Raw genomic sequence first — 14,734 nt, forward strand, 5'->3', positions numbered from 1 at the left:
CATATAAGTGTCCTCACTTTGCGAATCAATATCTCCGAACATATACCTCATTTGAAAATGGTCAAAACTCATTTTAAGGCCATACAAGGAGCTACCTTATTTTCTTTTCTTTTCTTTTCACCAAAGCGAAGGTCCATACACCTTAGAATATCATTCCACACAAAAAAGTATGTTCGCTTTATAAAACAGTAACTCATAGCACATACTTCCTTTGAAAATGGCTAAGAGACACATAAAGGAAATCATGCCAACTTCATGATTCCAATGCTTTAGTCCATCAAATTCAAGCTTATCACACACCTCTAATCCAAGATTCATTAATTCATTTATACGATACTGTTCATCTCTACAGTACTATTCATGTATACGTCACTATTCACGTATACGACACTATTCAAAAATACGGTATCTTTAATTTTTCCAAATACATTTTCACCGTTAAAATTTTCATCCAAACACTTTTCTCAACATGAGCTAAACCTGAATCAAGCTCTAACATGCTCAATCAAACCAAATTTTCAAAATGAAAACCTAAATTCAATCTTCCTCAAAACTAAAAGAAAACCAAGATTTCTCAACATAAACTTACCTAGAACGAAGGGGAAGGCTTACTTCAAGATCCCATGGCTTCAAGCTCCATCAAAATCCCCATTATCCATGAAATCCGAAATCTTGGAGGAGGAGGATCTCTCTCTACAATGAAACCCACCCAGAAATACTGGTACCAATGGATTCCTCTCGAAATTTCTCATAATTTTGGCTTTGGAACAGAGTGATTTGGAGTTTTCTAGCTCAAGTTATGAGCCTTGGAAGATTGGATTTCAAAATCTCATTCTCTTCCTCCCTCACTGTCGTCCGCGAGAAGAAAATAAGAAGGAATAGTAACTTTTTTTGAAATTTCACTTATATAGGTCAACTTAAATCCAACTGGGTAAAGGTTTATCTATCTACACACCTCCATTCATAACCAAACTTTACCCAATGGACTAGAATATTTTTCTAGTCATATTTCTATTTTTACTTTCACTTTTTGGATAACTTTATTTACCCGTATTTTTACCTCTTAACTGTCATTTTAACTCCTTTTTCACCAAAGGTGACTTTATTTCTTTTACTTCTAATTATTCTTCAATACTAAATCCACAACTACTAATGAGGGTTATTATAGCAGGCAGTGGGGTTGACGCTTAGAGCGTGAATCTCACGCTCATAGCGTGGCTGTTCTGCAGCAAACACCCAAAAACAGGACAATTTGACCTCTTATGGTATTCTACCCATAACTTGAGTTGTACTCATCCAAATTACACAATCTTGGTCTCTATGGAAAGCTAAGAAGATTGTCCACTTCCATAAGATACAAGGGTCCAAATCTATCATATCGGATACGAAAAATGGACCACAAGACAGGATGTCTATATTTCTACATGGATTTTCAAACCCATGGTCCTCTTTTACCTAATTGACATCATATAATCCTTTCACTACATGAATTCTAATCTTTCAAGGTACTCATACACTAAGAGAAGCATGCATATCATTTCATCATACATACATCTCCATTAATTACAATATTACATCATGTCTTAATTACAAATCTCATATACATGCCAAAGGACTTAGCTACAAAAGGAACATGATCAAAGCTATAAGCCATTTACAACAAGGCATTCATCACTACAACGATCATGCACTAAGTCCCTCAAAATACATATTGTGACATCAAAATATACATATAGCAATTATAAATGGCATGCAACTCAAAATATCCAGCTATCAGGTACAGTCTACTCATGCTTCTTGCCTCGATCAACCTCACCTCTATCAGTACCTGAAATGATGCCCCACAACACAGGCTGGGATATACGAATATATCACAGTAAAACAGAGGTCCTTGGAGATCACTCCACCCTAAGGTTCACTTTCGATGTACACATAATCATAATAGCTTAACACATTCTTATCCACAAGCATCACATAGACTTCCAAGAGAGATCCACTAAGGGCTGTTTCTCTTAGGCTCTTACCACATGGAGATCCATATAGGGCTGTTTCCAAGGGAAGTCCCTAACCTCAATCTAGGAACCTCCAAGAGGGATCCACATAGGGCTGTTCCTCTTAGGCTCTAACCACGTGGAGATCCACATAGGGTTGTTTCCAAGGGAAGTTCCTACCAATCATCCTCATCATAATACTATCACTCATAACCTCAATCACAATCCTCAACCATTACCTCATTCATTATTGCTACTTCTATAACCATTCCTCAATTACTCTTAAACAATCAAACATCAACCAATAATCATTAATCAATCATAACATGTATCAATGCATGAATCAATGCATGAGCATACAATTACTATCATAATTACATATCACATCTCATAAACCATTTCTCCTCGACGGAGTATGGTGGAACACTCAATGGGATCAACCCCAAGGTCCAAAGGTTTACCTTGCTCTTGAGCTTTCCTCAATTGCACACAACCACTAGGGTTGGTCACTCCACTTGGTTTTCTTGCCTCAATCCTATTAATACAAGGAACACAATCAATTCTGTAATCAAACAATATCTTAACATTCAAGAGCATCCTTAATCTCAAGCATAATTTACTCAAATGTCAAACCATACTCAAATGACAATCTAAACTCATTTCTACCGTTTATTTATCATCACTAACAACATTTACAAAGGCATCAAGCCTCCATCAAACTCAAACTCATAAAACCCCAAAAAACACTATTCATCATCTTCAACAGCTAGAAAACTCCATGAACACAAGGTTGGAGAAGTGGAAACTTACCACAATAGGTCACATAACCAAGCAATAGAGGCCTCTTAAGCTTCCATGGGTGGAGGTGCTACAAAACTCCTCAAATCACCAAAGGATCGAAATCTTTGGAGAGAGAAATCACTCTCCACAAAGCTTCTCACTCAAAACTAAGCTAGGATTTGGGATGAGGGAAGGATTCTCTACGTTTTTGGCTTTGGAATGGATGAATTTGGTTGAGATATGATGGAGCTAGGGTTTGGACCACCCTCCCTCTTCTCCTTCTCTTCTTCTTCTCCTCTTCTTTCTTTATTTCTTGTGGCTCAACGGGTTGGGGAAGGGATTTGGGTTCTTTTTTTGTTGCTTGGTCACTTAACATATGTTAAGTGGCTTTAAGTGGGTATTGGTTCATCTATCTATTCAACTCCAATTACCACCAAACTTTACCCAAAGATCTGGAATATTATTCTAGGAATATTTTCATTTTTATTTTTATATTTTGGGTACTTTTGCTTGCACCCATTTATACTGCTTAATTTTCACTGAGTATACTTTTTACCTCAAAAGTGACCCCAACTCACTTAATTAGGCTCTATACTTAATTTTACTCACTAATACATGCTTAATTACTCAATTTGAAGTAATTAATTAAATTATTTAAGTTAGGGGTATTATATAAAATATGAATATGATTTAATTCAAGAGTTCTTATCAACAAAAAAAAAATTTCAAAAAAGAAGAAGAGGAATAACTGGTCTAACCCGAGTTTTGGTCGAGTCAACCGGTCCAGTCCGGGTTGACTGCAGAAGCGGTCCAACTACCCGCTCGAACCGAGGAACCCACCGGGTCAATGAGTCCCGGGTCGACCCGGCCGGTCCGAGCCAGGTTTTAAAACACTGCTTTAATAGTTCAAAATTAAAAATAAGGGTAATTTTGTCATTTACTTTAACATTCCCATCAATATTTTACAAATGACTAAACATAGCATTTGTAAATTAACTCAACTTTCCCGTTAAAATTTTGACCAACCAAACACCTTTTCGTAACTTACTTGACAAAAAAAATATCCATCTATATTTCTAGAAATCTTTTTTTTCCGATACACAAAAATATCTCCTATACCAAACGCTCTCTAAAAGAATTATTTGGTTGTCAATTAGCAATCTTTTTCATGGTAATTATGAAGAAACAAAAGAAAAGGACATCTTACATTAAGGGTGCAGCACCTCATAGTTTTTGCCACCCTAATATTGTAAGAAATACTAGTTCTGATTTCTGAAAAGTGTAGTGCTTTGCTACTTTGGTTTCATCATCTTCCCCTGTTTTCTTTCCCTTACCAATCACAGAGACAAAAATGGAAGCAGCATGGGCCACAAGTGCAGCCATAATTACCACAGTGATAGTTGCTGTGATATGGGCATGGAGGGTGCTGAACTGGTCGTGGCTGAAGCCAAAGAGGCTAGAGAAGCTGCTGAAAGAACAAGGCCTTCAAGGCAATCCGTACAGGCTTTTGGTCGGGGACTTAATGGATATTGTGAAGGTGCAAAAGGAAGCAAGGTCCAAACCCATGAATCTATCTGATGATATTGTGCCCCGTGTATACTCCTATGTCCAACAAAACATCAACAAACATGGTATGCCCATGCTTCAACTCTTATTATTTGAAGTTGTCATCTATTGGTCTCTTTCTTTATGTAGTTTTTGATATTGTATAATTAATCTATTTTCCTTTTTCTTTACACTTATTGACTTAATGACTTTCATAATCTATGTTCCTACACTTTTTTTTAATAACATGTTCCTGTGCAATCTAAGCACATAACATGTTCCTGATTGCTACTCCTTCCAATATGCCACTCACAGTGCTTCTTTATGAAATCATTTCTGTTAACAGTACTCTCCTGCACCATTATCCCCTTGGTTATTTTCAAAATTGGAAATAATCCTTGGATAGAAAATATAAAGACTTTAGTATCGGTACCAAAGGTTCCCAAGGTTTTGAACAATCCTCCATGCCTGATTTCCGAAGAGAGCTAGTTAGAAATCCCTATAGCTCAAGCCTCAGGCCTCCTTCCCTTTTATACTAAGCAATGGTCCTCCATTTTGTAGAATGTGTAGCTCTTTTCTAACCCCTCTCCTACGTTAAAAAGTTACTTCAGAACATAGTCCTCTAAAAAAATTTTAGAATGACATTACATAGGAGGGAATTTCCTGATTTGGATTTTGGAGGAAGATGCAAAAGCTGGAAAATTTTCCCTCTTTTTTACAAGACTTTTCCGTCCTTATAATTTTTCTTTTTTTGTTTATCTTTAGTTGAGCCTTTTTATAAAGTTGCTGATGGTATGCAGGTAAGAATTCTGTTATTTGGTTTGGACCAATACCAAGGGTGACCCTCACAGATCCTGAGCTAATCAAAGATGTATTTAACAAGATATATGATTTCGCAAAGCCTAATGCCAATCCACTTATTAAGTTACTAGCTACTGGTCTTGCAAGCCATGAGGGAGAAAAGTGGAGAAAACACAGAAGGATAATCAACCCTGCATTCAATTTAGAAAAATTGAAGGTTAGTTTCCATTTACTAGATATAGATCTTGTAAAATCGACTTTTTGAAAAAACGTCAGAAACACACTGGGAAAATTACTCTTCCCGGAAATGCATTCTCCTGAGAAAAATATTTGGTATGACAGCTTTTGCTAGTTTAGCAACCAACATATACTTTTGCAAACATCTGCATGTTTATGTGCTTAGTTTGACTCTGAATGTTAACTCTTTGTTATTTCTTTATTACAACACAGATTATGTTACCAATATTTTTCAAAAGCTGTAATGATCTGATTAGAAAATGGGAGGGAATGTTGTCTCCAGATGGATCGTGTGAAATGGATGTATGGCCTTTCCTTCAGAATTTGGCTAGTGAGGTTATTTCTAGAACAGCATTTGGAAGTAGTTATGAAGAAGGAAGAAGAATATTTGAACTTCAAAAAGAGCAAGCTGAACTTGTAACGAAAGTTGCAATGAATGCCCACATCCCTGGATGGAGGTAAGGCTATTCTATGTATCTGACTGCACCATTACTAAAGCAATATCAAGCTTCTTAAATGAGTTTTGTTTAACTGAACTAAACTTACAATATTTCATAAACAAAACAGCAAATAATATTTATCATTGTGATAGCAATATGTGGTATCTCAATTGCAACATGAATAGGAAAAAAATTTCGTTCAGATCAGTTACATTTACCATAAAGAATAAGAATCTATCTGTTGTATACAATGTCCCCTAATTTACCAAATAGTATGATGGGAAGATGAGGTGCATTGTCTGAATTGAAACTTGCAGATGGAAAACCAAACTGTTTTTTGTTGACAGAACAACCACTAGAAGGCTAGTTGATATTGGAAGAGCATTACCTTCGTATCATGATAATTACAGGACTGATTATGTTTATTTGTAGGTTTCTACCTACTACTTCCCATCGGAGGATGAAGCAAATTCATAGAGATGTAATTGCTTCACTTAGAGGTATGATTAACAAAAGAGAGAAAGCACTGAAGGCTGGTGAATCTGCTAAGAATGACTTATTAGGAATACTTCTGGAGTCAAATCACAAGGAAATTGAAGAACAAAGAAACAATAAGAATGTTGAAATGAATCTTGAAGACGTAATCGAGGAATGCAAGTTATTCTACTTTGCAGGGAAGGAAACCACTTCAGTTTTGCTTGTTTGGGCAATGGTGTTATTGAGTAGGTATCCTGATTGGCAAGCACGTGCAAGGGATGAAGTCTTACAAGTCTTTGGCAGCAACAAACCAGATTTTGATGGGCTGAGTCACCTTAAGATTGTAAGTATTGTATTATTTTGGTTTCGATACTAAATAGTGTGTCCTTGATACTTACCATTAGCATAAATCTTTTTGTAACAGGTCACCATGATTTTGTATGAGGTTCTTAGGTTATACCCACCAATACTTGCTCTTTCTCGAACTGTTCACAAAGATATGAAACTTGGAAACCTGACATTACCTGCTGGAGTGCAGGTTTCCTTACCAATAGTTTTGGTTCACCATGACTGTGAACTCTGGGGTGATGATGCTAAGGAGTTCAATCCTGAGAGATTTTCTGAAGGAGTTTTAAAGGCAACAAATGGCAGAGTTTCATTTTTTCCATTTGGACGGGGTCCTAGATTATGCATTGGGCAAAACTTTTCCTTTTTGGAAGCAAAAATGGCTTTGTCATTGATTTTACAACATTTCTCATTTGAACTTTCTCCTGCTTATGCTCATGCTCCAGCTACAGTGGCTACTCTTCAGCCACAATATGGTGCTCATATCATTTTACGTAAAGTAGAAATATAAAAATGATAATAAACTCTTACTGTATGATTTTCATCACACAGCGCTGCCGGAAAGCTTACACTGTAATAATACAAACTTCTTTTCGATACTATCGAATGTTTGATGTAATTTACATGGCTAAATTGAATTCCTTAGTATGTGTTTGGATTACATTTTAGAACATGATTTTGGTGTAAGTTTGCAATAATTTATATTGTTTGAATTGTATTGCTAAAAATCATTTTTAAATGTGTGATTATTGTAACACCCCGTTCTAGGACCGGTTTGTTATCATTACTTATTACTTTATAATATTAAGCGCAGTTATAATCATATTAGTTCAATTAAGAATACAGACAAATTTTTTTCTTTTTAAAACGTTGCTCATTTCCTTTATTAACAAGATCGAAATTTAATCTACCAATTTCTTGATTATAACCGTGTGAAGTTGCGGAATAGCTAAAATTATGCTTAACATCTTTTACTATCTTTATTAGACCTAATTAGAGGGTCCTTATTACTTGTTTTTCTTAAAACTAGGGTTGGGGGCTTAAGCCCCTTTATTGGGCGCTTAAGCAGCCTCGGGCAGAGGATTTTAAAGTTTCTGTCCGAAGAGAGGGCTTAAGCCCCTTTACGGCGCTTAAGCCTCCTACGCGCACTTAAGCTCTCTTTTTGGGCGCTTAAGCCTCATGCGGCAGAGAATTTCTCCACGCACAGGTGCACCTGGGCGCTTAAGCCTCCATTTTGGACGCTTAAGCCTCCACTTTGGTTAAATCTTCATAAACTTTATGTCTCAGGGCACTTAAGCTTCCTTATGAGGAGGTTTAAGCGCCCTCCACCTGTGCAAAACATAAATTCCCTTGTTTTCATTGATTTCACTTGGTGAATTAGCTCCCTCCATTCTCTATCTTCTTGGTACGTAATCGATAATCTTACAACTTAAATGTCTCAATAGTTACATCTTTTACACCATTGAATTATACAAATCAAAATGACAAAAACATAACATCACATTCCATTGATGTATCAATATCTCAATGACATTCATTTTCTTTAAAATAAGTACATGTCAAAGGACTTAGCTATCAAAAGACATGATCAAAGCTATTAGCCATATACAACAAAGCAATTACCACAGCAATGATCATGCACTTAGTCTTCCAAAATAGATCGTATGGAATCAAAATAAATACATATACATATGATGGTGTGTAACACCCCGTTCTAGAACCGGTTTGTTAACATTGCATTATGATATTAAGCGCAGTTACAATCACATTGGCTCAATTAAAAATCCGGATAAATTTTTCAATTTTTAAAACATACCGAACTTATAATACCCAATTGCGTGATCATAACCATATTACCTTGCGGAATCAGATAAACCAAGCTTAATATCATGTTCTTATTCCATTTTTAAACCATTAATTTACTTCTTATTTATTTAACAACTTCTACTATATTGTATATCTCTTCGTTAGCTACGCGTGGGTTCAAACCGCGCTCAAATCGGAGCACTGTAGCCCAAGTTATGGGTTTTCTACGAAACGAGCGCGTGAATCCTGCTGATCCCGGTGCGACCGGCGCCAGCTGTGGCGCGGCGGGCGCCAGAGAAACAGAAGCTCCCGGTCGAAATGGCGCTGGAGGCGCCAGCTGGTGATCCCGGCGCGATTTGCGTCAACGCCGGCGCGATTTGCGCTACGAAACAGAAGCTTTCGAGCAAAATGGCGTGATGTGCGCCAAGGTTGGCGCCAGGTGCGCCAAAGCTCTGAAGGTTTCACCAATTCTTAGTATTTCACCTCTAACTAGAGTTGTACTTGTCCAATTCACACAATATTGGTCTCTATGGAAAGCTAAGAAAAATATCTACAACTTCCATACATACACCACGGTCCAAATCTATCATATAAATTCCTCTCCAAAATTGATTTAACAGAAATTGGGCAGCATAACCTTTGTTTTCTCAACGTTTCCCATATTCATCATGTGTTCATAACCTTGAAGTAAATAACATTATACAAGTTTAATTACATAACGGGGAACTTAGCTACAAAAGGCTATGACCATCCCTTGGCTCTCATCAACAAAAGAGATATCCAAAGGCATGATCATAGGCTAAGTCCATCAAATATAACGAGATATACATACGTCAATGCTATCAATAATCAATCATATACATGTAAATCTACAAAATAACATGTATGATCTCAAAACATCATTTTCTTCATGCATGATCTACTGCAAATAAGGCCACTTGCCATCAGAGGCTCCTGCAGCTTCCTTACCTGAAAGGGGGTCCCCATAACACGGGGTGAGATATACGAATATATCACAGTAAACCAGAGGTCCTTGGAGATCACTCCACCCTAAGGTTCACTTTCGATGTACACATAATCATAATAGCTTAACACATTCTTATCAGCAAGCATCACATGGACTTCCAAGAGAGATCCACTAAGGGTTGTTTCTCTTAGGCTCTTACCACATGGAGATCCACATAGGGCTGTTTCCAAGGGAAGTCCTTTCCTCAATCTAGGAACCTCCAAGAGGGATCCACATAGGGCTGTTCCTCTTAGGCTCTAACCACATGGAGATCCACATAGGGCTGTTTCCAAGGGAAGTTCCTACCAATCATCCTCATCATAATACTATCACTCATAACCTCAATCACAATCCTCAACCATTACCTCATTCATTATTGCTACTTCTATAACCATTCCTCAATTACTCTTAAACGATCAAACATCAACCAATAATCATCAATCAATCATAACATGTATCAATGCACGAATCAATGCATGAGCATACAATTACAATCATAATTACATATCACATCTCATAAACCATTTCTCCTCCATGGAGTATGGTGGAACACTCAATGGGATCAACCCCAAGGTCCAAAGGTTTACCTTGCTCTTGAGCTTTCCTCAATTGCACACAACCACAAAGGTTGGTCACTCTACTTGGTCTTCTTGCCTCAATCCTATCAACACAAGGAATACAATAAATTGATGGTAATAATATCTTAACATTTAAGAGCATCCTTAATCTCAAGCATAATTTACTCAAATGTCAAACTATACTCATTTTCACCGTTTATTTATCATCACTAACAACATTTTCAAAGACACCAAGCCTCCATCACACTCAAACTCATAAAACCCCAAAATACACTATTCATCATCATCAACCTCAAGAAACTTCCATGAATACAAGGTTGGAGAAGTGGAAACTTACCACAATAGGTCACACAACCATGCAATAGAAGCCTCCCAAGCTCCCATGGAGGTAGGAGCCATCAATCTCCTCAATTTCACCTAGGGTTCGAATTTTTTGAAGGAGAATATCTCTCTCCACAATAACCCCCACTCAAAACTAAGCTAGGATTATGGAAGAGGGGAAGATTTTGAGTGGTGTAGGCTTTGGAATCACTCCGATCGGTGGGGAATCGCCCTCTCACCCTCTTCCTCCCTTCTCCTTCCCTCCTTCCTCCTTCTCTCTCTTTTTCTTTCTTTTCTTCTCTGGTGCAGGGTGTCGTGGGGAATGAATGGGGTAGGGGTTCTTTTTGGCTTTTAAGTCACTTAACTTAGTTAAGTGGCTTATGTGGGTATTGGTTCATCTATCTATTCAACTCCATTAATTACCAAACTTTACCCAAAAGTCTGGAATATTATTCTAGGAATATTAATATTTTTATTTTTATATTTTGGGCACTTTTTCCAGTACCCATTTATACCCCTTAACTTTCACTGAGTACACTTTTTACCTCCAAAGTGACTCCAATTCGTTTAATTAAGTCTTACACTTAATTTTACTCACTAATACAGGCTTAATTACTTAATTAAAATTAATTAATTAAATACTTAAGTTTGGGGTATTATATGGTGCAATTGGCATATACATATGAAGGTAAAACCACACTTATTGGTGCTAAAAAGTGATGAAGAACTCAAAACAAAGAGTTGAGACTCAAATTGGACCAAAGGAAGCCAAAATCTTACAAGCCAAGGGCCAGAAGAGCACGCTCAAGCGCACAAAATGGACGCTCGAGCGCTTCATGGCAGGGAAAATAGCCAAACTGGGCAATTCAGGACGCTTTAGCGCACAGAAGCACGCTCAAGCGCCCAAGAAGACACGAATCCACCATCGAGGAGCACGCTCGAGCGCCCAAATGCACGCTCGAGCGCGCTAAGGCAGGCAGAAACAACAATTGAAGGCACAACAGCACGCTCAAGCGGCCATAAGCAAGCTTGAGCGCCCAACCACGCATCAGACAGCAAAGATTGGATGAGATTTCTATAATAGCCCAACTTAATTAATTAGTAAATCTAGTGTAATTAATTAATTAAGCATGTTTTACTGGGTAAAATTAAGTATAATGCTTAATTAAATGAATCTGAGTCACTTTGGAGTTAAAAAGTGTACTCAGTGAAAATTAAGGGGTATAAATGGGTACTGGCAAAAGTACCCAAAATATAAAAATAGAAATAGTAATATTCCTAGAATAATAAAGTTTGGTAATTATTGGAGTTGAATAGATAGACGAACCAATACCCGCTTAAAGTCACTTAACCTATGTTAAGTGACTAAAAGCCAAAATGAGCCCCATTTCCCACCCCATTTCGTCGAGCCAGAAATAGAAGCAAGGAAGAAGAAGGAGAAGAAGGATAAAGGGGGAGAGAAGAAGAGAGAGAGGAGGGAGCAAATCCCAACGGTTTTGGGTGATTCAAAAGCCTAAATCGCTTAGAATCTCGCCCTCTTTCATAATCCAAGCTTAGTTTTAAGTGGGGAGCTTTGTGTGGTGAGATATTGGCTCTCAAAAATTCGGCCCTTTGGTGAAAATTGGGGTTTTAAGAGTTTCTACCTCCATTGAAGCTTGAGGAGCCATCAATCCTTGGTTGTGTGACCATTGGTGGTAAGATTCTAACCCTTGAACCTCATGATTCCTTAAAATTTGCATGAGTTAGGGTTTATGAATAGTGTTTAGGGATTTTGATGAAATGTTGTTAAAATTAGCTATGTTCTAGGAAGAATGGAGCTTAGAGCATGTTGTGAAAAATGCTAGGAACGACATTTAATCGGTGAAAATGAGCTTAGATAGCTAAATGAGTATACTTGTAAAATGGCAAGAATATGATGCTTGATATTGGATTTCTTGCATTGTTAATAAATGGTTTGGCTTGGTTGATTGATGATTGTGTCCTAATGATGTCTAGGATTGAGACATTTGGACCGACCGTGAGTGATCAACCGCTTGAGCAAGCTATGGAGCTTGAGTAGCTCATTGGAATTGGTAAGCTCATACTTGTGTAGTGTTTTGAATTGAGTAGTTGATGGTTGATTGTGAAATACTCTTGGATGCAATGTGTTGATTGTATTACACCATGTGTAGGTGTTGGTTTTGGAGTAGAGTATTGTTGACATTGGTGGTGAACAAAGGTCGAATTGAAGCTTGAGGTAAGCTTTCGGACCTTGGGTGTAATTCCCTTGACTGTTCTACCAAGCCCTGAAAGGGTAGAGGTTGTGATTGTGTATATAAATGCAATAAAATAGTGTAATGCTTTGTTATACGTATGTGTATGCATTTGGTGTGGCATAGGATGGTGTTTCCCTATGTTGGTATGTTGCATGACGATGCGTAAATCATACTTGGTAGTTAGCTGGCCAGTAGGACTATTTGCATCTGAGTTTCCTTAGGACAGCTTGAGAGCTCGAGGGATTTCTCCGGAGATGTATTGCACTTTGCATAGATATGTATTTACTGCATTATTATTGTTATTGTTATTACACTGATATGGAACTGTGGGGTGGAGAGATGCTCCAAGGACCCCTGGTTTACTGGATATATTTGTATATCTCACCCCGTGTTGTGGGGACCCCCTTTCAGGTAAGGATGCTGCAGGAGCCTCTGGTGGCAAGTGGCCATATCTGGATTATGCATGAAATGTGGCATTTCTTTTGAGATTATACATGTTGTTTTGTAGCTCACATGTATAGAATTGTAATGAATAGGCAATGCTAAATTTATGATATGTATATTGGAATGAACTTAGCCTATGCTCATGCCTTTGGTCATCTCTTTTGTTGATGGGAGCCAAGGGAATGATCATAGTGTTTTGTAAGCTAAGTTCCATGATTTGTAATGGATATGTAATATAAATGATGTCTACTTGAAATTCAATATATGCATGCTTGTTATGTATTGAGTTATTGAATTGGTTGGGCTGAGAATCAATTAGGTACCTTTTGTTTAAATTGGGAAACGATGAGAAAACAAAGGTTATGCTGCCCAAACTCTAGCTAAATCTCATGAGAAGGGGTTGGATGAGTGCTAGGATTTAGCTTTGGAGCATGGACAATTGGGGTTTAGACTTGGACTTGAAAATGTGGGAATTGGAATTCCCTGGCAGCGCGCTTAAGCGTCCAGGAGCGCGCTCAAGCGCCCTGCTGCCCCTGTGAGTGCCAATGCATTCGGCCTCCTCGCGCTGGAGCGCCCAAGTGGGGGCTTAAGCGCCTAGGATTGCGCGCTAGAGCGCCCTTCGCTGTAGAAAGATGGGATGCTTACTGTCCCCTCGAGTTTTAGCGCCCAGGGTGGGGCTTAAGCGCCCAGGATTGCGCGCTTGAGCGCCCTGGTTCGCGCTTGAGCGCCCTTAGCCACTGAAGGAGGAGATGCTTCTGTCTCTGCGCGCTAAAACGTCCCAATGGGAGCTTAAGCGCCCAGGATAGCGCACTTGAGCGCCCTGATGCGCGCTTAAGCGCCCATTCACACTGAAATACCTGATGCTTCCTGCCTCCGTGCGCTTAAGCGCCCAGGTGGAGGCTTTAGCGCCCGATAACGCGCGCTTGAGTGCCCGGTAGCGCGCTGAAGTGCGCGGGGCCTGTGACCAACACTCTCTTGTGTTGCTACAAATTGACATAAATTGGGCTACAGTGCTCCGATTTGAGCGCGGTTTGAAGCCACGTGTAGCTAATGAAGAGATCTACGATATAGTAGAAGTTTTGAAATAAATAGGAAGTAAATTAATGGTTTAAAAATGGAATAAGACCATGATGTTAAGCTTAATTTATCTGATTCTGCAAGGTAATTCGGTTATGATCACGAAATTGGGTATTATAAATTCGGTATGTTTTAAAATGAAAAATTTATCCGGATTTTAATTGAACCCATGTGATTGTAACTGCGCTTAATATCATAATGCGATGTTAACAAATCGGTTCTAGAACGGGGCGTTACAATTTCCAAGTGATACCGGATTGTGATACCCGGAATTAAAACGAAAACTTATCTACCTTGATTTATAGAGATCCATGGAAGATTGGGGCAGGATTATAATAGGATTCAAAAGTTTAAATGTGTCCCCAATCTACAAGATCTTAAATAAAAAAAGAAAGCAATTATAGAATCGATTGCAAATCTGATAGGGATTCGTTGGAGGATTCAATAAAGGACATGGCTTCAATGGTTATAAAAAAAGAGCTGAGGGTCAGACCAAAGAAACCAATTCATAAGTCCAGAGAATTACATAGAGACCTGAAGGAGGAATCCTGTTGCAGAGCGCTGGAACACTGAGGAACCAAGTCAACATCACACCAATGGAGGCTTAGGGTTCTCTTTTCTTTACTATTGT

At 38.3% G+C, this 14,734-nt stretch overlaps 1 protein-coding gene and 1 long non-coding RNA gene across 2 annotated transcripts; both read left to right on the forward strand.

The window, feature by feature from the left end:
* The first annotated feature begins 4,029 nt into the window (after positions 1–4,029).
* On the forward strand, positions 4,030–7,238 carry LOC133284111 (cytochrome P450 72A68-like). The gene is made up of 5 exons (XM_061481092.1): positions 4,030–4,402; positions 5,117–5,334; positions 5,568–5,812; positions 6,227–6,614; positions 6,696–7,238. The coding sequence occupies exons 1-5, from the start codon at positions 4,123–4,125 to the stop codon at positions 7,125–7,127; spliced, it is 1,563 nt and encodes a 520-aa protein (XP_061337076.1). The 5' UTR covers positions 4,030–4,122; the 3' UTR covers positions 7,128–7,238.
* A 5,105-nt stretch (positions 7,239–12,343) lies between these two features.
* On the forward strand, positions 12,344–13,059 carry LOC133284112 (uncharacterized). The gene is made up of 3 exons (XR_009747863.1): positions 12,344–12,399; positions 12,499–12,563; positions 12,994–13,059. It is a non-coding gene; the product is annotated as an uncharacterized LOC133284112 (long non-coding RNA).
* The last annotated feature ends 1,675 nt before the right edge of the window (positions 13,060–14,734 follow it).

The sequence above is a fragment of the Gastrolobium bilobum genome, unplaced genomic scaffold (assembly GCF_033153095.1).
Source record: "Gastrolobium bilobum isolate Gb01-03AN ecotype WA unplaced genomic scaffold, APGP_CSIRO_Gbil_v1 utg4822, whole genome shotgun sequence".
Taxonomy (NCBI): Eukaryota; Viridiplantae; Streptophyta; class Magnoliopsida; order Fabales; family Fabaceae; genus Gastrolobium; species Gastrolobium bilobum.